This window comes from Crinia signifera, chromosome 3, assembly GCF_055691185.1.
Source record: "Crinia signifera chromosome 3, ASM5569118v1, whole genome shotgun sequence".
In the NCBI taxonomy this organism is placed as follows: domain Eukaryota; kingdom Metazoa; phylum Chordata; class Amphibia; order Anura; family Myobatrachidae; genus Crinia; species Crinia signifera.
In genome coordinates, this window is record NC_139219.1 from 116,272,806 (window position 1) to 116,296,505 (window position 23,700).

Here is a 23,700-nt window from a genome sequence, read left to right on the forward strand (position 1 = left end):
CATCAGTGACTGGGGGTGGGAGGTACTAAGGGAAAAATGCATTTTCAAATGTACGTAGACCCGGCTGCCGCATCTTCGCTGGCCAGGGTATCGCCACCCAATAGAAGCCTATGGGCGTCTTATCGCCGCCCACCATAAACGCCGACCCCACTAGTCCCATCCTCCGTCAAACAGGTATTGCGGGGGGGGGTCTCCGTCACCGAATTCCGATGTACATATGCGCTAGCATCACTGTGGTGGCGCGGTGAAGGTCGGCAATGTATTTTAATACATGCTGCCCTGGGTGCTGTGTGTTGGTGATAGTGTGTGACTGCTGTGTGTGTGAGAGTGTGAGTGTGTCAGTGACTAGGAGCTGTGTGGGTGACTGCCTTGTGTATTTCAGTGACTAGGTGCCGGAGCAGGAGGATCGGGAGCCCAGGGAGGAATTGCTGCTGCTCTTCACCGTGGCATCTCGACATCTCTGCAACCGGCATTCTTTTTCCACCTGTGGAAGTGCCTGGAGTGGCTGCTGGAGGCCATGTGCAGGAAAAATCCAGATTGACAGATTGAGAATTGGGCTGTGGGTGGGTTACTATGGTGTGAGTGCCAGGTAGGAGGCACAAGGCACATGCCGAATGTCAGTGCCCCTGACACATGCCCCTGAGCACCAGCCAGACCCCTGTACCAGCACACCTGTATCCTGTGTCAGTGACTGGGTGCTGTGTGGGTGAATGTCTTGTGTGTTTTTTAGTGATTGGGTGCTGTGTGTGTGTGTGTGTGTGTGTGTGTGTGTGTGTGTGTGTCAGTGACTGGGAGCTGTGTTTGTGTGTGTGTGTGACAGTGGGTGACTGCTGTGTTTGGGTGACTGCCGTGAGTGTGTGTCAGTGACTGGGTGCTGTGTGTGGGTGACAGTGGGTGATTGCTGTGTGTGTGTCAGTGACTGGGAGCTGTGTGTGTGTGTGTGTGTGTGTGTGTGTCAGTGACTGCGAGCTTTGTGTTGGTGACTGCTGTGTGCATGTATGTGTGTGTCAGTGACTGGGAGCTGTGTGTGGGTGACTCGGAGCTTTGTCTGGGTGTGAGTGTGTCAGTGACTGGGAGCTGTGTGGGTGACTGCCTTGTGTATTTCAGTGACTAGGTGCCGGAGCAGGAGGATCGGGAGCCCAGGGAGGAATTGCTGCTGCTCTTAACCGTGGCATCTCGGCATCTCTGCAACCGGCATTCTTTTTCCACCAGATGGAAACTCGCCCTGTGGAAGTGCCTGGAGTGGCTGCCAGAGGCCATGTGCAGAAAAAGCCAAATTGACAGATGTAATTGGGGTTTGGGTGGGCTACTAAGGTGTGACTGCCAGGCAGAGGTGGATTGGCTCTGGCGAAAAACCGGGCCACTTTCCGGTGGGCTAGCCTATAACTCATTAGAACTGGGACGGCAGCTCTCCCCCCTGGCTGGGCTGCATGACCTCAGCGGTTAGTGCCTGCAATGTTTTGCCAAAATTCATAATGGAGAGGCTGAGCCTGAGTGGTGGGGGGAGGATGTGGCATTGCGGCTAAAAGAGTTGAGCAGATAGGCTAGAGGAGGTGAGTGCAGAGTGGCCTTGTCAGCGCTGCGGGGGGGGGGCGAGATGCAGCTGGAAGAGCTGACACACTGCTAAACTCAGTGGGTTAACCCCCGCCACGCTGACAGGCCCTGCAGCCGCCACAGGACAGGAGATATGTAAGTGGCGGGACTTGGTTTGCAGTGCTGATATACAGACCACACTGTGCTAGAAGCACTACAGTAGACAGCTACACCCCAGGCAGGGAAGAGGAGGTTTTCAAAGATGGCTGGTGCTAGAATGAACACTATAGTAACTCAGTGGGCTAGACAGTTTTAGATGATTGCAGGTACTTATTAGGATGAGTGCGCCACATAACTGCTCAGACCTTCAGTTGCATAGACTGCATGTGTGTATTCCAATGAGCACACAAATCTGTGAATTAGCAGCTCCACCATTGTGTGAGTGACAGCAATCTCACTCTGTGAGAGTGCTGAATCTGCACTTACCCACAGGCTGTGATGGCGTACCATATCTGTATTGCGCAAGGAACACGTCCATTAAGGCGTCAGCCTTAATGATCGGAATTTCATTGCTTTTTGGCGTTTGAGTGGGAGTTACAACAGGTTTCTGAAATGCCAGATCATGTATAAGAAGCCTTAATGGGACATGTGAAACCGTAAGGTTTTTTGTCTTTGGAATATTAAGGCTGAATCGAACGAACGGATTTTTCCCATAGGGAACTTTTCAGATGGGGCATGGTGTTTGAGGGACTGCACCTCAAAAGTGACTGGGCGTACTGAGCTGAAATTTGGCATATACGCGTAGAATCGTCAACCGGTGCTGCGATCTAAACTTCCAACTTCCATAACTCAGGATAGAGGAACAATTGAGACTTGGGGTTTGTTTTATTAGGTAGATATTGTCCCAGTGGAGTGCCTTTTGGGGTTGAGGATTTTCAGATAGGTACAGTTTTTTTATAATTTAGTGAAACGTCCCCCATTATAAAGATAGGAGAGCTCAACTTGTTGCGCATGTACGTCCAGCAGGGGGAGTATAGACAGAGGCTTCACTAGTTCACTTGGATGTACCAAGATGGTCCCCCATTATAAAGATAGGAGAGCTCAACTTGTTGCGCATGCGCAGTACGTCCAGCAGGGGGAGTATAGATAGAGGCTTCACTAGTTCACTTGGATGTACCAAGATGGCCGACGGAGACGTGAGGGCTCTGTCTGCAGAACTCACAAAGAGAAGTATCCTAACTGAGGCCCTTATTCTGGTTGGTGCGGTAATATCCGCGTGCGTTCGTGACGCCGATGTTTTGTGTCTGCGCATGTGCAGAGGCGTCTCTGCGCATGTGCGAGCGGAATGCACGGCCAAATTCCGCATGAAATGTGTACACAACGAACAGGGGGTGGAGCGGGGCGTGAAGGGCTGTTTGGGCTCATTACCATATGCATACGCCCCGCGTTTCATGGGCGTTCCCATGAAAACGCTGGGCGTACGTATGGTAATGCGGCCGTGACGCATGTGTAGGGGGCGGACATATGACATTGCGGGATGTCAGCTGCCCGCCCAGATCCCTGCTTTTGCACGGAGAAATGCCCGTGTGGTCTGAGGTTGTGGGAGCTGGTGGACCAATCGTCCTGCATTCGATGTTCTGCGACCATCGAATGATGGGGGAGGTTCCAAGAGATGGAGGAGGTGTATCTGTAAGAAATTCGCTCGTGCTCCGTGCGGTCGGCGGATTACCGCATTCGGACGGAGTGAGCGATCCGTACGAAAGGCGGGGTTTAGGACGCACGGTCCTGGCCGCATATTCGGCTCCGGCCGCACCGACCAGAATAAGGCCCTGAGTGCTGATGCTGCTCATGAGGTGTCACAGAAACACAGAAAGGTACCTGTTACACCCAGGCAGTTCCCCTCTCCGGGAGCTCTTACTCCCTGGCGTCCCCCACCCCAGCTCTCCGCTCTCATGGACGGCACCCCCATGTCCCCCCCCCCCTCATGGGGGCATAGCATTAGCTATATATATATATATATAGAAATGCGTAAAGATATTATAAGGACTCCTTATACTCTGGCGGCCCTCATAGGTGGGGTCCTCTTTTTTCCTCTAGTTTAACTTATAAATGTAATATGTGCTCCGGAAAAAGGAAGCCATAAGAAACATAGAAACCGGAAGTATGCGTTTCACAGAGCGGAAACGGAAGTTAGGGCACAGTTCAGTGCGGGAAACCCATGCTAATTGGGGATTGGTTATCACTAGTATAAAAGGAAGGCAGGGACCCCCCACCAGACACTCTCCTGAAGAAGTCCAGAGGGATGAAACGCGTTGAGAGGGACCATTTGCTATGACTGTGATGGATGGATGACAATCATTGTGTGCATCACCACCAGATAAGCTCACTTTGCTTTTTTATATTAACGGATATTTACGGATTTTAATTTGTGTCTTTTGCGGTGTGAATAAATTGTGTTGAACATACTGCACTAGTCCGTCTTCTCTGTACTCTCTCCCTACATGTACGTGCTGCAATTTACATTGAGGAGTGGATTAAGAAGGGAGGTTTTTGAACTCCATGAAAGCTGTTGAACAGTCACTGGGACTTTCTTGATAAAGACGCGCATAGAACAGTGGTGGAAAACCACCCTATACGGTACACCTTTAAAATTGGGGGTGTTGGTCTGTCTTCATGTGGTGAAGGGAGACAAAATTGGCTTAGAAAATACTACACTATAGGCGCCCATCTCACCCTTTCTTTCAGATTCTTTACACATAGGGTTCAAGAGAACGAGAACCCATAGGAGAAGGTGCTGCCACCCTAAAGGAAAGAGGGAAGTGTATATAAGATCTAACACTAATTGGTGTGAAGAATTCTAACATCCAAAGATCAGGGGATTACCAGCGCTAGTACCACCATATATATATTTATATATAAATACATTGCTAATATGCCACTTTCATGTTGCCGCCTAAGCCCCGCCCACCCATGGAAACAGGCGTCTCCTAGTAGGAGAAAAAATGGATAGTTCACAAATAGAACCTGCCCTGCTGAGAGAAGGGACCTGGCAGCAGCAGGTGCAGGCAGGTAATGGACACCAGCTGGGACAATGGCAATGCACTACTTGGTTATTATTACATCCATGAGACCGTGAAGCCCCGCCCACCCACGGACCGTGAAGCCCCGCCCACCCACGGACCGTGAAGCCCTGCCCACAGACTCATGGAGTGTCATATGGCAGCCTTGGCACTTGTGCAAAGACAATGCCTGGCTGAGGAAGACAGGGCAGCTGAGCTGTCACCAACTGTGAGGTGATGTCGGCATGCATCGCACAGGTCAGTAATCTGGGCTCTAGACAAATTTCCCTTGCCCTCCCCCATCACTTTAACCATAGCCTCACATGCCCAGCAGTGGCCCATAGCTGCACACACACACACTGCCCCCATAGTCGCAAACTGCCCCATAGCCCCATACACACACACACACTGTCCCCATAGCCACACACACACTGCCCCCATAGCCGCACACTGCCCCATAGCCACGTATACACACACACTGTCCCCATATCCACACACACACACACTGCCCACATCCACACACACACACACACACTGCCCCCATAGCCACACACGCACGCTGCCCCCATAGCCACACACGCACGCTGCTCCATAGCCGCACACGCACGCTGCCCCCATAGCCGCACACGCACGCTGCCCCCATAGCCGCACACGCACGCTGCCCCCATAGCTGCACACGCACGCTGCCCCATAGCCGCACACGCACCCTGCCCCCATAGCCGCACATGCACCCTGCCCCCATAGCCGCACACGCACCCTTCCCCCATAGCCGCACACGCCCCCTGCCCCCATAGCCGCACACGCCCCCTGCCCCCATAGCCGCACACGCACGCTTCCCCCATAGCCGCACACGCACCCTGCCCCCATAGCCGCACACGCACCCTGCCCCCATAGCCGCACACGCACACTGCCCACATAGCCGCACACCCACACTGCCCACATAGCCGCACAAGCACATTGCTCCATAGTTGCACACACGCTGCCCCATAGCTGCACAGTACACTGCCCCCATAGCTGCACACGCACACTGCCCCCATAGCTGCACACGCACTCTACCCCCATAGCCCAACACTTCCCCGATAGTCGCACACACACACTGCGCCATAGCCACATACACTCACACTGCCACCATAGTCGCACACTGCCACATACACTCACACTGCCCCCATAGCTGCACATGCACATTGCCCCATAGTCGCACACGCTGCCCCATAGCCCCGCACTGCCCCCTTAGTAGCACAAGCACACTGCCCCCATAGTTGCACACGCACTCTGCCCCTATAGCCGCACACCCACACTGCCCACATAGCCGCACATGCACATTGCCCCCATAGCTGCACACGCACACTGCCCCCATAGCTGCACACGCACACTGCCCCCATAGTTGCACACGCACTCTACCCCCATAGCCCCACACTTCCCCGATAGTCGCACACTCACACTGCCACCATAGTCGCACACTGCCCCCATAGTCGCACACGCACAATGCCACATACACTCACACTGCCCCCATAGCTGCACATGCACAGTGCCCCATAGTCGCACACTCTGCCCCATAGCCCCACACTGCCCCGTAGTTGCACACGCACACTGCCCCATAGCCACATACACACACATTGCCTCCATAGCCACACACGCACCCTGCCTCCATAGCCACACACGCACCCTGCCTCCATAGCCGCACACTGCCCCCATAGCCGCACACTGCCCCCATAGCCGCACACGCACACTGCCCCCATAGCCGCACACGGCACGCACACTGCCCCCATAGCCGCACACGCACACTGCCCCCATAGCCGCACACGCACACAGCCCCCATAGCCGCACACTGCCCCCATAGCCGCACACTGCCCCCATAGCTGCACATCCACACTGCCCCCATAGCTGCACATCCACACTGCCCCCATAGCTGCACATGCACATTGCCCCATAGTCGCACACATGCTGCCCCATAACCCCACACTGCCCCCATAGTTGCACACGCACACTGCCCCATAGCCACATACACACACACTGCTCCATAGCCGCACACTGCCTTATAGCCGCACACTGTCCCCATAGCCACACACACACTGCCCCCATAGCTGCACACACATACACACTGTCCCCATAGCCACACGCACACACACACTGCCCCTATAGCCGCACACGCACACTGCCCCATAGCCACATACACGCACACTGCCCCCATAGTCGCACACGCACACTGCCCCCTTAGTCACACACGCACACTGCCCAATGGCCATACACACACACTGTCCCCATAGCCACATACACACACACACACACACTGTCCCCATAGCCGCACATGCACACTGCGTCCATAGCCGCACACACACACTGCCTCCATAGCCGCACACACACTCTGTCCCAATAGCAGCACACGCACACACTGCTCCCATAGCAGCACACGCACACACTGCCCCCATAGCCGCACACCCACACTGCCCACATAGCCGCACACCCACACTGCCCACATAGCCGCACATGTACATTGCCCCATAGCCGCACATGCACATTGCCCCATAGCTGCACACGCACACTGCCCCCATAGCTGCACACGCACTCTGCCCCCATAGCTGAACATCCACTCTACCCCATAGCCCCACACTTCCCCCATAGTCGCACACACACACTGCGCCATAGCCTCATACACTCACACTGCCCCCATAGTCGCACACGCACAATGCCACATACACTCACACTGCAACCATAGCTGCACATGCACATTGCCCCATAGTTGCACATGCACACTGCCCCATAACCACATACACACACATTGCCTCCATAGCCACACACTCACCCTGCCTCCATAGCCGCACACTGCCCCCATAGCCACATACACGCACACTGCCCCATAGCCACATACCGGGACATATCTGGCACTGTGCGGGGGCATATCTGGCACTGTGGGGGTATATTGCACACTGGAGGCATATCTGGCACTGTGCGGGGGCATGTCTGGCACTGTGGGGGGGCATGTCTGGCACTGTGGAGGGGCATGTCTGGCACTGTGGGGGGCATGTCTGGCACTGTGGGGGGGCATGTCTGGCACTGTGGGGGGCATATCTGGCACTGTGGGGGCATATCTGGCACTGTGGGGGGCATATCTGGCACTGTGGGGGGCATGTAGGCGGGTTGCTCCTTGTCGGAGCTGGGGGTATGCCTGCACACTAAGAATAATCTTTTTTATATGATCCGAAGATCCATTCCCCACATTTATCAGATCGGTTAGTGGGGGTGCAGATCCCGAACAGTAACGAGTTTACGTATCTGAAGAAAAGGAAAAGGACTGTTGTTCAGGGACCGCACTTTAATAAAGTGCGGTCCCTGAACAACAGTCCTTTTCCTTTTCTTCAAAAACTGTGAGGGGCATATCTGGCACTGTGGGGGGCATATCGCACACTGGGTGCAAACCTGGCACTGTGGGGTGCATACCTAGCACCAGTGACGTGCGGTGAGGTCATTGCCTGGGGAGGCACTGACCTCACCGCACGTCACTGCATACATACATAGGTATGCAGCGGCCGCCCGCCGCCGGTACATGCGCGCCCCACCTGCCCTCCCACCACCCGGCGGACTCACCTGTCATCTTCTCGGCGGTGACGGTGGCCGGTCCCGGTGAGTGACAACGGCAGTCTCTCAGCAGGTGCCGGACTCCGCGCTGCTGCTGCATCCTCTCACGGTCCTGCATGTGTGATTGGGCCAGCAGATCCAGTGCTGGATCCGCTGTCCAATCACATCTGGGGGCATGCGTTTATACTGGTGCCGATGTCATTGCGGCACCAGTATGAATGCCGCTTCCCCATTCATATTCAATGGGCTTTTACAGCCCATTGCTGCACCCTGCCCCCGTGCCCACCCCTTCCCGCCCCACGCTGCCCGGAATCTCAATGTTAACAGCGGGAGGCACCTCTCCCGCTGCCTCCCACCCCCACATGCAGCAGTGTAAGAGGGTGGGAGGCAGCCGGAGAGGGAGAAATGATGAAAATAATAAAAGAAGATATAAATATCTTCTTTTTATTATTTTCATCATTATGACAGGGGAGGCTCTGCCTCCCCTGCCTCCCCTGACTGCACGTCCCTGCCTAGCACTGTCGAGGGCATATCTGGCACTGGGGGCATATCTGGCACTGGGTGCATATCTGGTACTGTCTGGCACTGTGGGGGCATATGGCTGGCACTGGGGGCATATCTGGCACTGTGGGGGCATATCTGGTACTGTCTGGCTCTGTGTGGGCATATGTGTGGCACTGTGGGGGCATACCTAGCACTGCGGGGGCATATCTGGCATATCTTCATTGTCTCTACTCCTTCACAGGACATGTGTCAGCCTGCTCTGTGCCGTTCCAGTCCTGGTGCTGGCTGCTGGAGGGGAGCAGAAGAGGAGAACCATGCGGTACCAGCAGCAGATGGTTAGGAAGCTCAGGAGAGTGCACTGAAGAGTGGAGGAGGGGGAAGAAGGCTGCGTGGAACCTGGAACCAGAGGTCCGGACAGGACGAATGAAGAGTTGCAGAGAGGTGAATCATTCAGTGTCCCCCAAAAAAGCAGCCTCCTTTGAAGCACAGTGGGCCAGGTTAGTAGCTAGAACATACACCCTGCAGCCTAACACCATACCTCCCCACCTCCCCAAACCTGCCATTAAGAGGGACACCTCGCGCGCCCGGCCGTATCCCAACTGACCCCAGCACCACCACAGGACACTGTGGGACAATTGGAAGGTATGCTAACATTAGCCCCCAGCCTAACTCTAACTATATACCCCCCTCCCCCACGGCGTAACTATAACTATACATAACACCCCCCACCAGCCTAACACTAACTATACACCCCTGTCCCCTGCAGCCTAACATTAACTATACATCCCACCCCCCACCAGCCTAACACTAACCATGCACACCCCCCTCAGCCTATAACCCTAACCATATACACCCCCCACAGCCTATAACCCTAACCATATACACCCCCCACAGCCTATAACCCTAACCATATACACACGGGTTCCGGACGGGGTCAGTCATTAACCCGCCGTCAGGATCCCGACTGTTAAAACACAGACGGCCGGGTTCCCGACGGCCGTCGGCTATTTTCCCTCGTGGGGGTGGCGAGCGCAGCGAGCCCGCAAGGGGCTTTGTTGTGCTGGCCACACTGTCTGAGACCAGGCAGTCGGGATCCCGACTGTCGGTGAATCATACCACACCCTACATACACACCCAGCAGCCTATAGCCCTAACCCTATACACCCCCCTCAGCCTATAACCCTAACCATATACACCCCCCGCAGTCTATAACCCTAACCATACACGTACACCCCACAGCCTATAACCCTAACCATACACACACACACCCCTCTGCCTATAACCCTAACACACACACCCCGCAGCCTATAACCCTAACCATACACACACACACCCCTCTGCCTATAACCCTAACACACACACCCCGCAGCCTATAACCCTAACCATTCACACACCCCGCAGTCTATAACCCTAACCCTACACACCCCGCAGTCTATAACCCTAACCATATACACCCCCCGCAGCCTATAACCCTAACCATACACACCCCCCTCAGCCTATAACCCTAACCATATACACCCCGCAGTCTATAACCCTAACCATCACACCCCCTCCAGCCTATAACCCTAACCATACACGTACACCCCACAGCCTATAACCCTAACCATACACGTACACCCCACAGCCTATAACCCTAACCATACACACACACCCCTCTGCCTATAACCCTAACCATACACGTACACCCTGCAGCCTATAACCCTAACCATACACGTACACCCCACAGCCTACTGTATAACCCTAACCATACACACACCGCAGCCTATAACCCTAACCATACACACACCACAGCCTATAACCCTAACCATACATTCATACACCCCGCAGCCTATAACCCTAACCATACACACACAAACATCCCGCAGGCTATAACCCTAACCAAACACGTACACCCTGCAGCCTATAACCCTAATCATACACACCCCGCTGCCTATAACCCTAACCATATACACCCCACAGCCTATAACCCTAACCATACACACCCCACAGCCAATAACCCTAACCATACACACCCCACAGCATATAACCCTAACCATATACACCCCACAGCCTATAACCCTAACCATACACCCCACAGTCTATAACCCTAACCATATACACCCCGCACAGTCTATAACCCTAACCATATACACCCCCCACAGTCTATAACCCTAACCATACACACCCCCCACAGTCTATAACCCTAACCATACACACACCCCCCGCAGCCTATAACCCTAACCATACACACACACACACACACCCCTCAGCCTATAACCTTAACCATACACACACACACCCCGCAACCTATAACCCTAACCATACACACACACACCCTGCAGCCTATAACCCTAACCATACATACACACCCCGCAGCCTATAACCCTAACTATACACACACACATCCCGCAGGCTATAACCCTAACCACACACACACATCCCGCAGCCTATAACCCTAACCATACACACACCCTGCAGCCTATAACCCTAACCATACACACACCCTGCAGCCTATAACCCTAACCATGCACACACCCCGCAGCCTTTAACCCTAACCATACACACCCCGCAGCCTTTAAACCTAACCATATACACCCCACAGCTTATAACCCTAACCATACACACCCCGCAGCCTATAACCCTAACCATACATACACCCAGCTCTTTTCTGACGGCTCCATCACCATCATGCCTGAGCTTCAAGTGAGGTCTGCTGCTCCTATGTTCATTTCTTTTAATTAATTGGGACGCCAGCACCTTAAGTTACATTGTTTTACCATTAATTACATGTGATTTATGTATATTTTTCTATATGACTTTATTATGTGTTTATAAAATATTTTTGATATTTCAGTTGAACTGAGTCTTGTGCCATTATTGAAAAGGGGGACCTATATTACATTTAATTTTTAACTTTAATCAAAGGTATAATTGCTAATGCTGTGTGTGCTTCCCATTGTTTTCTTTTATTTCTTACAAGCTGGTTTGCTTGTTGTCATATGCGGCTTTCCATGGCTATTAATTTTTTTATTCAATATAGCACCAGAGGTATGGTGTGATTCGCTACCTCCCTCCCTTTTTTTTAGACTAAAATAGGTCACATTTCTTTCATTAGAATTTGATCTTACCCTAAAAACTAATTTGATCATTGTACAAAGCCAAAATGGCCCCGGGAGCCTATCCATACATTCATACATATGCGCGCACACACACACATATATATATGTAGCCTAACCCTATCCACACATACATACTCACACACCTGCAGCTGATCCATGACCTGGTAGGGTCAGCGTGTCATGTATATCTAGGGATAGGCATCATTGACTCTGTGTGTGTGTGGGCAGAGTTATAACACAGTTGCCAAACACACACACATAGCCTATCCATATATGCGCACACACATGTAGCCTAACCCTGTCCATACACCCCCCATAGCCTAACCCTATCCACACACACATGTAGCCTAACAGTATCCATACATACACACATACACACACACACATGTAGCCTACCCTATCTGCACACACGCCCATCCGCACACTCTATACATACACACACACCTGCAGCCTAACCCTATCAATTCAAACACCTATAGCCTAACCCTGTCCATACACACACACACACACACACACACACACACACACACACTGGCAGCCTAACCTTATCCATACATTTGTAATTTGTTCTCTGCCCCAGGCAAGGGGCGTGGTCTCATTAAAACGGGCATGGCCTCACTGGAGAAGACTACCTTATACCCCAGTTTTTGGCCCTGCACTTACAGACCTTTGCCACCACAGGAAGAACATTTTTTCACCATATGCCCCACACTGCAATGCCCGTGATACATTATGCCCTACAGTATAGCTTCTACACACTGAGTGTCATGCTCATTGCCAGGGGTTTCATGGGATGGGTGTCCTCATTGCGATGGCTTTCATGCTCTGGGATGGGTGTCATACTCATTGTCAGGGGTTTGTAATGCTTGTAGCCAGTGGTAATGCTCGTTGACAAGGGTGTGTTATTGTTAAACATTTTTAAAAATCCAATCTTTATTCTTACAGTGAAATTTTACATTTCTGAATTTAAAAAAATAAATTGAAAAAAAGCTATGAAATTCCATAGACAAAAAATCTTACGGTTTTACATGTCCCATTAAGGCTTCTTACACATGATCTGGAATTTCTGAAACCTGTTGTAACTCTTCCACTCAAACGCCAAAAAGCAATGAAATTACGATCATTAAGTCTGACGCCTTAATGGACGTGTTCCTTGCGCAATACAGATATGGTACGCCATCACAGCCTGTGGGTAAGTGCAGATTCAGCACTCTCACAGAGTGAGATTGCTGTGACTCGCACAATGGTGGAGCTGCTAATTCACAGATTTGTGTGCTCATTGGAATACACACATGCAGTCTATGCAACTGAAGGTCTGAGCAGTAAACAGAGCCGAGAGGATGGGTTAAAAGTGGTGTTGATTGGGGTAGGAGGCAGTGTGGTGCGGATGGGGAGCAATAGAAATGCGTAGATGGTAGGAAGGCTAAGCAGCACTGATGGGGACTAACAAAGCAGATGGGTGGAAAAGAGTGGCACAGATTGGGGAAGGTAAGACAGAGTGATGCGATTCGGTGGGAAACAGAGGAGCAGTTGGAGGAAAGAGCACTGATGGGGAGGGGGTTTGGAGCAAAGGGGATAAAGGGAAAACAGTGCAGTACAGATGGAGAGGGGAGACAGCAGTACAGATGGAAGGACACTGTCATGGATGAGGCAGGCAGAGCAGCCTGGATGGAGGGGGAGACAGAGTATCACTAATAGAGGGGAAGCCAGTGGCACAGATAGAAGGAAACAGTGGCATCTGTGTGGAAAGACAGGGCAGGGCAGATGGGAAAAGACACATTGGTGCAGATGAGGGAATACACACAGCAGTAGGTATCAGGGAAGACAGAGCAGCCTGAAGGCGTATAGGAGAAGAAAGTGTAGATGCATAGTAGTTGGGAGTATTCTAGTTTTTGCAATTATGAAAGATGTTTCTGGTAACTGTATGTGAATACTAAATTAAATGGATATATGTAGTGAGTGTGAAAGATGTTGGACCCTCAGTAGGATAGTTCTAGTAATAGTGTTTATTCTAGCACTCGCCATCTTTGAAAACCCATGCAGTTCCTCTACCCTGTCTGGGGTGTTGCTGTTTGCTGTAGTGTTTCTAGCACAGGTCTGGTTTGCAGTGCTGATATACAGATCACACTGTGCTGGAAGCACTAAAGCAGACAGATACACCCCAGGCAGGGAAGCAGAACTGCATGGGTTTTCAAAGATGGCGGGTGCTAGAATGAACACTATAGTAACTCAGTGGGCTAGACAGTTTTAGATGATTGCAGGTACTTATTAGGATGAGTGCACCACATAACTGCTCATACCTTCAGTTGCATAGACTGCAATGCTTTGTTAGTCCCCATCAGTGCTGCTTAGCCTTCCTACCATCTACGCATTTCTATTGCTCCCCATCCGCACCACACTGCCTCCTACCCCAATCAACACCACTTTTAACCCATCCTCTCGGCTCTGTTTACTGCTCAGACCTTCAGTTGCATAGACTGCATGTGTGTATTCCAATGAGCACACAAATCTGTGAATTAGCAGCTCCACCATTGTGTGAGTGACAGCAATCTCACTCTGTGAGAGTGCTGAATCTGCACTTACCCACAGGCTGTGATGGCGTACCATATCTGTATTGCGCAAGGAACACGTCCATTAAGGCGTCAGCCTTAATGATCATAATTTCATTGCTTTTTGGCGTTTGAGTGGAAGAGTTACAACAGGTTTCAGAAATGCCAGATCATGTGTAAGAAGCCTTAATGGGACATGTGAAACCGTAAGGTTTTTTGTCTATGGAATATATATATATATATATATATATATATATATATCGATAGATAGATATAGAGAGATACGCATGAAGATAATGTGGACGATCCGGTCCAGGTTTTAGAGCAGCAGGGAAATTAATGTGTCAGGGTTGGGCTGTATAGCAAGCACCTGTTCTCTCCTTATATAAGGGTTTCCAGGGCAGAGGGTCATGGGGGAGCATTTAGTAATCAGACTGGTAACATATGGCCCCCCCTACGGCCCCTGGTCCAGAGCCCTGCATTCCAAAGGACAGTGGTGCCTATATGTACAAAGTGGCAGCAGCGAGCTCTGGGCATGGGGAAGGTTAATTGTAACTCAGACACTTGCGACTCTCACTCATTGCTCCATATATAGGGGGCGACCATTGACATGTCACTAAGGGAGAGATGTACTAAGCTTGAAAAGTGATAAAATATAGAGTGATAAGCCACCAACCAATCAGCTCCTACCTGTCATTTTTCAAACATAGCCTCTGACATGGCAGGTAGGAGCTAATTGGCTGGTGGTTTATCACTCTCAATTTTATCATATTTCAAGCTTAGTACATTTGGCACTAAGAGAAGTATACAGCAGCACTTTTATAAAAAAAAAAAAAAATTGGCTAAATGACATTGCCTTGGTACCCGCCCTTTTAATCCACCACTGCCCATATACTACACAAGTGAGTTTTCTTGTGCAAGCAATTTAAAAGTAACATTTAGAAAATGTGTATTATTTTATATTTTTCTGGTGGGGGCCAAAGTGTTTAGATTTTTTCTTGTGCAATAGTTTTCATCTGCACATGTAGAGTTGCACCACGTAAATGTCCTGTGGTTGCATTGGCAAATCAGATGTAGATATATATGCATGTATTGGAGTGACATGGGTGTGGGAGCCCTGGGCTCAAAGAACCAGTCCTGGTTTCAGAAATTCAGGGGACAAAAATCAAGGGATCCCTAAAACCAGCACCAGGCTAAAGGGTCGGTCCTGGTTTCCAAAATAGGGGGGGACACATTGAGTAGGGCCCCCCGTATTTTGGCAACTGGCCCAAACAGCCAGCAGCCAGATTTTTGTCCCCTGAATTTCTTAAACCAGAGCCAGTTTGTTTAACGAAACCACACATTACCACATCTAAAAAGTCACATATGTGCACTAATTCTCACACTTTCATGATCAAAAATCGCACCAAATCGCATGCAATTTCTGTTTCTACCCCAAAAAAATCCCATTCTATTACATATGCAAATTATTTAAAAAATTGCTGATTTTTAAAAATGCGATATGGTGCGATTCATAACCTTACTAAAAATCTCATCCTATTGCAGGTCACCCTGAAGTTTCAGAACTGACTCATTTAGATGCTTACACCAGAGAAAAACTTTGTAGCAGCATTAGAATAAAATCACAGATGCAACTGCATCAAAAGATGTAAAGGAAGGTCGCAACTGTGTCCAATTTATAATCAGACCCTATGAGAAGCGATCATGCCTTTGTGATAGACCCCACCCCCTCAACATTAGAGCTTCATTAAATTTGCCACCAGAAATTTCCCAAGCTGCTTTTCCATCCTAATACACTCCAAGCCATGATATTTTGTCAATTTCTGCTGACCTGAAGAAAGTCCCTAAAAGTGGCATAACTATTCGGGTAGCAGGGGGTGCAGCTGCTATGGGGCCCGAACTTTTGTCAGTGGACTTATTAATGACATTAATAACCTTAATGACATTAATACAAACCTTGTCCCCGCTGTACCCCAGAACCCTTTTGTGTGTGAAACTTTCCCCATCCCCTATATCCTTCCTCTGTGTGACACCCTCATCCCCAGTGTATGCACCCCTTTCATCATTATCCCCGTGTGTGTACCACCTTGTTCCCCCTACATCCCTAATCCCCAGTGTGGAATCCTCTGTACTCCCCCTACACCTCTAATGCCCAGTGTGGAATCCTCTGTGCGTGACTCCCCTGTAGTCAACTACCCATCTGTGTGAACCCTTTTTATACCCTATATTGTTTATGTGTGTGACCCCCTCTGTATGGAATTTTTAAACCCTGTGCCTACAATCCATCCCTCCTCTGTGTATGACACTGTATTCACCCCCTACTCAGTGGCAAACGCAGGATTTTCAGAAGGGGGTTTCCAGAGGGGCGGAGCAAAGCACGGAGATGGACACTTAGGTGACCCAGTATGTGCCGGGTCAGTTAGAGTATTATAGATAGACCAAATGTATATAAATAATAATAAAAAAATATATATATATATACACACACACACAATACATGGCATAGCATGTATTGGGGCCCCTACCGATCCTCCAGCGGTAGGGGTGGGGGAAGCTTTGATGTCCCATGGGTGGTAGGGGGTATTATATCAACCGCTCAGCATGTAAGGCCTGGATCAGTAATTTCCACTAATTACCCCTTTACTGCACAGATGGTGGGAGATGGGGTGGGAGAAGGGGGCATTGGGCTGAATGAAGGGGCCCTGATACATAACTTCCAGGGTGGTAGAGGATGTTTAATACGCAGAGGAGGGGTGTCTAGTGGAGTGGGCTTATTATTCATAATTTTATGGTGGGAGGACAGCTTGCTTGACTGCAGATATCTCCAGATCCCAGAAATAGATTTCTTAGATTTTAATGGAATTAAAAACTAGAGAATCCCACCTACCAAATAGTACTGGGGACTAGGGGATCAGAGTTCAGGAGGCAGAGCAATTTGCCAACGAGTATATAAAACGACATACCAGGTGTGTGGAGCTGGAGTAGTAACCAGCTGCTCGAATGCTGATATCTCTGGTTCTTGGAAAAATAGAATACAAGCTACTAGTGTCAATCAAAGGGGGAGAGTCCCAGCTTTCGGAATATACCCTCAGAAAAACTCTAAGTTAGGCAGAATCTGAAATATCTGACTGGGAAGAGCAATTGACAGGCTTGGATGGGGACCACTGCTTTGAAGTCAGATATCTCCAGTTCCCACGGGCCGATTTTTAAAAATCTTGTACCCATGGAAAGAGGGGACCCTCAGCTTTCAGCCTAGGCCCCTTAGATGCCTGGGGAGGTTTCTGGGTACTCTGAAACCCCCCCCTGCGTGCACTACTGCTACTCCTGTGTGTGACACCCTGTGCCCCTTATACTGGGGTAAATGTTTTTATTACACCTTTAATCCCCACACTACCTGTGTGTGTGTGTGTGTGTGTGTATGCGCGTGTGTTTCACCCTGTACCACCACTCTGTGTACAAGGGGGGCCTTTTTAAATTTTGCTATGGGGCCCTGAGAGTTCTAGTTATGCCTCTGGTAAATGATGGTTTACATTCCAGTGATAAAGAGGAAAAAAATACATTATTTAAAAACATTTATCAGTACCTGATGTTTTTTTCCATATGGTATTGCATGTTTTATCCCATAAGTTGAATGGATCATCCTTGCATACATTGGAATGCCCTTAGCAACAATCTGCAGATAAAAAAAAGATCATAGTTAAAATTAATTTGTGCAAATGTAGTAAATAAGATTTGTTATTACAATTTGTTACATTATTGCAACAAAGTATCTGATCTAGTAATCCCCCTTTCACAATGCAAATGCCACGTCGCACCTTGGAATTGGACATGGGTCTGTCCTGGTAGTGACCCATATTTGCGAGGTGAAGCTCCCCATAGCGACCAGGCAATAAGTGTAAATCGGTGGACTGGGTGAAGCGCTTTAGGGGGAGGAGACAGTGCTTTAAGCTGATGTAGCCTCCACTGATAGTGTAAATGAGACCTGAGTTGCTTAACCAGGGTTACCTATTCCCAATGCCCAGCAATTCGGGTCTGTCCTGGGTAAAGCCCTTCTTTTATACTCCTGTAAATTGGGTCCATGAAAATGGTGTAAATGGGTATCTGGGGTCATCCAATACGGGGCCCATTTACACCAATGGGGGAGCACAACCTCCCGACCGCAATGTCTTATGGTCAGTATAGAGGTTGGGCGGGGGGTGTACACAGCCTCCGCTACTGTAATGTGTAGACAGCAGAGAAGTCAGGGAGGAGGTGAATGGATGTGCGGCATCTATTCACCTCGCAGAAGTGTACTAGAAGTGCAAAGAGGCTGGAGGCAGCCAGCTCCTTACCTTGGTGCTGGGCTTGTCCCTAGCGTGGCAGTCAGAAGTCCCGGCGTGTCGTTCAGTAGTCCCGGCATTTGGAGATGAAGTCATCTCCAAGTGCCGCCCCCTGCATCCATGTGCCGTGTAAACGGTGCCGGCTCAGGAATATTCCGGGTTAGCACCACAGTGTAAATGGGTCAAATCCCGGATGTGACCCGGATTGGAACCGTGTTCCAAATATAGGGTTGAATCCGGGATATTGGTGTAAAACTGATATTGCTAAGGATCAGATTGTCGTGTTGCTGGTCCCGGGTTTTTTCAAATGGACCTTTCAACACCACACAGTGACCCAGGTCAGCAGGGCAGATATAAGGGGGAGACTGTGGCAGTATTGGAGTCTATTAAGTATAATTTTTCATAAACAAAGTTCACATTTTGCTGAAAGCAATGTAGAGGTTGAATAGTGCTGCCATTGCTGCAGAGAAAGGACTCACCAGACAAGCTGACTGTTCGAGAAAGGGAAGGGGGGCCCTGCCTATATTGTCAGTCCCGGGCCCCACAATTTCTGATGGCAGTCCTGCAGGTCGGCCCTGGGTTATTTGTGCGGTGTGAAAGGGGTATAATTTAAAATCAGTCAGTGTTTTCCAGCTGTAAGTGTCAATGTGCGAGCACAGCTTTATGGTGTATATATATATATATATATATTTTTTTTTTTTTTTTACTGATAACATGTGACATATTTTTAAATCACATTCATATACCGCAAGTGGTACAGGTGTCCCTTGCATATTGTAACTAACAAATACTAGGTAAAAGTGGTCTCATAGTAAATTACATGGCAGTGAATCTCTAAGCAAAGGCAATAACTAAAATCCATGAAAACGAAACATTGCGGTCAATAAAAGTGAAGAACTCACTGGAACCATTTCAATAACCCAGGGCCGACCTGCAGGACTGCCATTATTACCTTTGGTAAGACGCTTTATACCCCGTTCTCACTGCAGGCAAATTCCTAGGTCTATCATGTCTACCCGGGAATTTGCCTTTTAACACGGGTTTTTTTGCAGTGTGAACGGGTTGAATACCCGGTTCTCATACACGGGTAAAACCCTTCTTTTTACCCGTGTTTGAGATCTGGGTATGCAGACACGGGTTGACCCGTTCACACTGCAGAAAAACCCGTGTTAAAAGGCAAATTCCCGGGTAGAACTTCTTCACCCGGGAATTTGCCTTGCAGTGAGAATGGGGGTCAGTCCCTGTGGGGAAATTGTATGTGGATCATTCAGGTTTTATTGTATGTACGTATTTGGATGGATGCTAAACTGAGTTTTGTCACCCTAATTTAGGGTGCTGACAATAAAGATGTATCTAATCTAAATAAAATATCATAACATGATTATACTAAAGAGGTCCAGTAACACATGTAAGATAAATCTTTTATTGCATAAAGGTTAAAAAGACCATCGAAAGATAATGTTATTGTCTAAAGAAAGAAAGAAAGTACCTTTCTAGGTACTTATGTAATATCTGGGCGCCCAATGTTTTTATCGCATCGCATGCAATATAGTGGCATACAATTCATGCGATGCGATTTTTTATTGTAAAGACCCGATTTTTAATTGTATAGTCACCCATGGGTGATTTCATACACCCACTATCCAACTACGCAAGGAGATGATTTTATATAGTGTGGCGAGCACAGCGAGCCACCGAGCCTGAAGCGTGGCGAGCACAGCGAGCCCTGCGAGGGGACACAGAATACATGTAAAGTAATCCGCGTCCACTCGCCACGCTTCGGGCTCGGTGGCTCGCTGCGCTCGCCACACTATAAAATCAACTCATGCGTAGTTGGATAGTGGGGGTATGAAATCACCCATGGTTGACTATACAATTAAAAATCGGGTCTTTACAATGAAAAATCCCATTGCATCGCATGCCTTAAGTAGTGGCATGCAATGAAAAAAATCGGGCGCCCAGATAATACATAAGTACCATTTTCTATCCCAAAATAAAGTCTTTTGACGTTATTTCTGGAATATTATTAACAGTCTATATGCAATAATGTTATTCAGTCAGACACTAGTGTGTATAAATCCTATAGATTTATGTATGTTGAATAAATGTGTGATCCATGTCCATTGTCTTGTTGTTCGCGCATACACTATTTATAATGTTCCTACACATGAACTATATATTTTTTTGTCATCACATCCTTACAGTGCATAAACCTTAAAATCTACTGTCCTTCTCTCCCATAGCAGATTTCACAGTCTCACAATACTTCTGCTAGCAATAATGTAGAATAGGATCACAGAAATCTGAAGCCTCTGATTTTATCCTTCAAACATAGTGGATTGAATATAGGCACATTTTATACATAACTCCTGTAAATGCACCTCAGATATGCTAAAAGATAAAATATTGTGCGTGGAAGGGCATTCCATAGGATGGGAGCAGCCCGATAAAAGTCCTATAATAATGAATGGGAGCTAGTGATCCGTGCAGAAGAGAGACGCAGATCTTGTGTAGAGCGTAGTGGTCGAGATGGGAGATATTTTGTGATAAGTGCAGAGATATATGCTGGTGCAGTATGGTTAATAGCTTTATAAGCAAGTAGAAGTGTTTTATATTGAATACGGTAATATACAGGCAACCAATGGAGGGACTGGCAGAGCGGATCAGCAGACGATGAGCATCTTGCAAGGAAGATCAGCCGGGTACCTGTCCTGCGGCGCTGTGTATTTAAAGCTGGCGGCGGAGGCAGCGGGGGTTATTATTTCTAATGGACTGCAGAGACCCCTCGCTGCCTCCGCCGCCAGCTTTAAATACACAGCGCCGCAGTACAGGTACCCCCCTCCCCCGGCACCGGACAGTGCCGCAGGACAGGTACCCCCCCCTCCCCCGGCACCGGGGCGCCCCCACCCCGACTCGCCTGGGGCGCTCCGGTGCCTTGCACCGGCCCTGAGCCTAGCAGCAGCATTTAAAATTGATTGCAGTGGTGAGAGTCTGTTCTTTTGAAGACCAGTTAGGAGACTATTGCAATAATCAATGCGGGATATAGTGAGTGCATGGATAAGAGATTTGGTAGTGTCTTCGTGTTTTGGATATGTTTTTTAGATGCATGTAACATGATTTGCCATGCCCCCAAATGACAGCAGACTGTCAAAACAATCATTGACAGTCTGCTGCCAATCTGCTTCCAACATTGTAGGACCTGTTTGTACACTGTGCATGCGCAAATTACTGAACATTAGTACCTTGTGCATGTTAGTGCAGGAATGACCACATCTGAATGACCCCTATTGTTCAGTTCCACCTAGTGATAAAGGGATATTGTTTCTAGGTTGACAGTATGAAGGTTGACATACATTAGGTCGACCATTAAAAGGTGGACAGGGATTAGGTCAACACATGAAATAGGTCAACAGGCCTAAGGTTGACAGGGTCGGCACAAGAATGAAGTCGACAATATGGAGATTCAAAGTAAAAAAATTGACATGATTTTTTAAAATAGCTGGTATTAGCTACCCTACCATCCACTAGAGAGGGGAGGGAGAATATAAAATTGTGTGCTGAGCAAAGCTAGGCACCATGCCCAAAGCATGGCCAGCACATGTGGGGGGACACGGTAGACTCATATGATGTCCATGTCGATTTACTTTGATATAGACACCAAAAAAGTGAAAAAATCATGTTGATGTTTTGACTGTTGACCTTACCATTGTTGACCTAATTCTTGTGTCGATCTTAAGACCCTATCATTCTATTTGATGTGTCACCTTAAGCCCTGTTGACCTTTAGTGGTCGACCTAATGTATGAGCCAATGACCCATTATCTTAAAAGTCTTTTATATCAGGGGTTCTCAAACTATTTGCTCTGGGACCCCGTCAGACAATAAATATTAAATAATATTACAGGACCCCAGAAAGTTAGAATGGGACAGAATAGCTGCCACATGTGTGGTCAGTGAAATGAAGTGACTGCTATTGTGACAGGGAGGCAGTGGGTAATGAGGGGATGGAAAAGGGGGTAGGGGGATAGAAGAGGGAAGCAGAGGGTGTTTACTTAATGAGTTTTCCCCTGTCCCCCTTCAACAAACACATTAGTCTGATGGCCAGCAAAATGGAGTCGTGACCCCATGCTGAGGTGGTAGGGACCCACTTTGGGGTCAGGACCCACAGTTTGAGAACCGCTGTTTTATATTGTACCCAGCTTTAGATAATTGCGTAGTTGCTCCATAAATTCAAAAGCAATCTACTGTAGAACTCCATGGTTACAATGGGGTTATTCAGACCTGATCACTGCTATGCAATTTTGAAGGGCCCTGTGATCAGTTCGTCACTGCCAAGACAGAGTGAAAACTTGCCCCGTGCAAACCTGTGGAAATATCGACAATCATCATCCATCTGCAATTCACTCACCATCTAATGATTTTTCTAGTCTGTGTGTAACCCCGACCCTTCCACATATGTATGTCGAATCAGGCTAATAAAGGCCACAGCTGATGTCACACAACCAACACAAGTCAAGTTGCAAGGGTTTGCGAATGTATGTATATATATATATATATATATATATATATATATATATATATATAAAGAAAGGGTACAGAGTGCGCTTATGATATACTAATATGCATATCATATAAAAGATATTTATTTATAACAGGTTTTACCTTTATAATATTTTGTATACAAAAGATAAAAACAAACAAATACAATTCAGTTCGTATCCTGTATGTGGTTCATTCACAGTATGTGATCAAAACATATGAATCTTTCCCAACACGTTTCGTCAGCTAGGTGACTTCATCAGGGGCGAATAGTAGTTTCAAATTGAATGATACTAGTAAGATGTCAATATGGATGTAACCATAAGGGTAGGTAGGAGCATCTCCTTCTTAGGAGTTAGTTAACCAAGAATCCAATATGGGTACTTATGTAATATCTGGGCTCCCATGTTAAATGCACCCCATTTTTTCATACCCCTACTATCCAACTACGCATGGAGTTGATTTTATATAGTGTGGCGAGCGCAGCGAGCCACCGTGCCCGAAGCGTGGCGAGGGGACGCGGT

General features: G+C 48.6%; 1 protein-coding gene across 3 annotated transcripts in view; it reads right to left on the reverse strand.

The window, feature by feature from the left end:
• KMO (kynurenine 3-monooxygenase) overlaps positions 1-23,700 on the reverse strand; it is a 744,737-nt gene that overhangs the window by 497,583 nt on the left and 223,454 nt on the right. For all 3 annotated transcript variants that reach the window (XM_083176397.1, XM_083176396.1, XM_083176395.1), the window contains one exon: positions 17,903-17,992. In XM_083176397.1, coding sequence (XP_083032523.1) covers positions 17,903-17,992 — 90 coding nt within the window. The remainder of the gene's footprint in view (positions 1-17,902; positions 17,993-23,700) is intronic.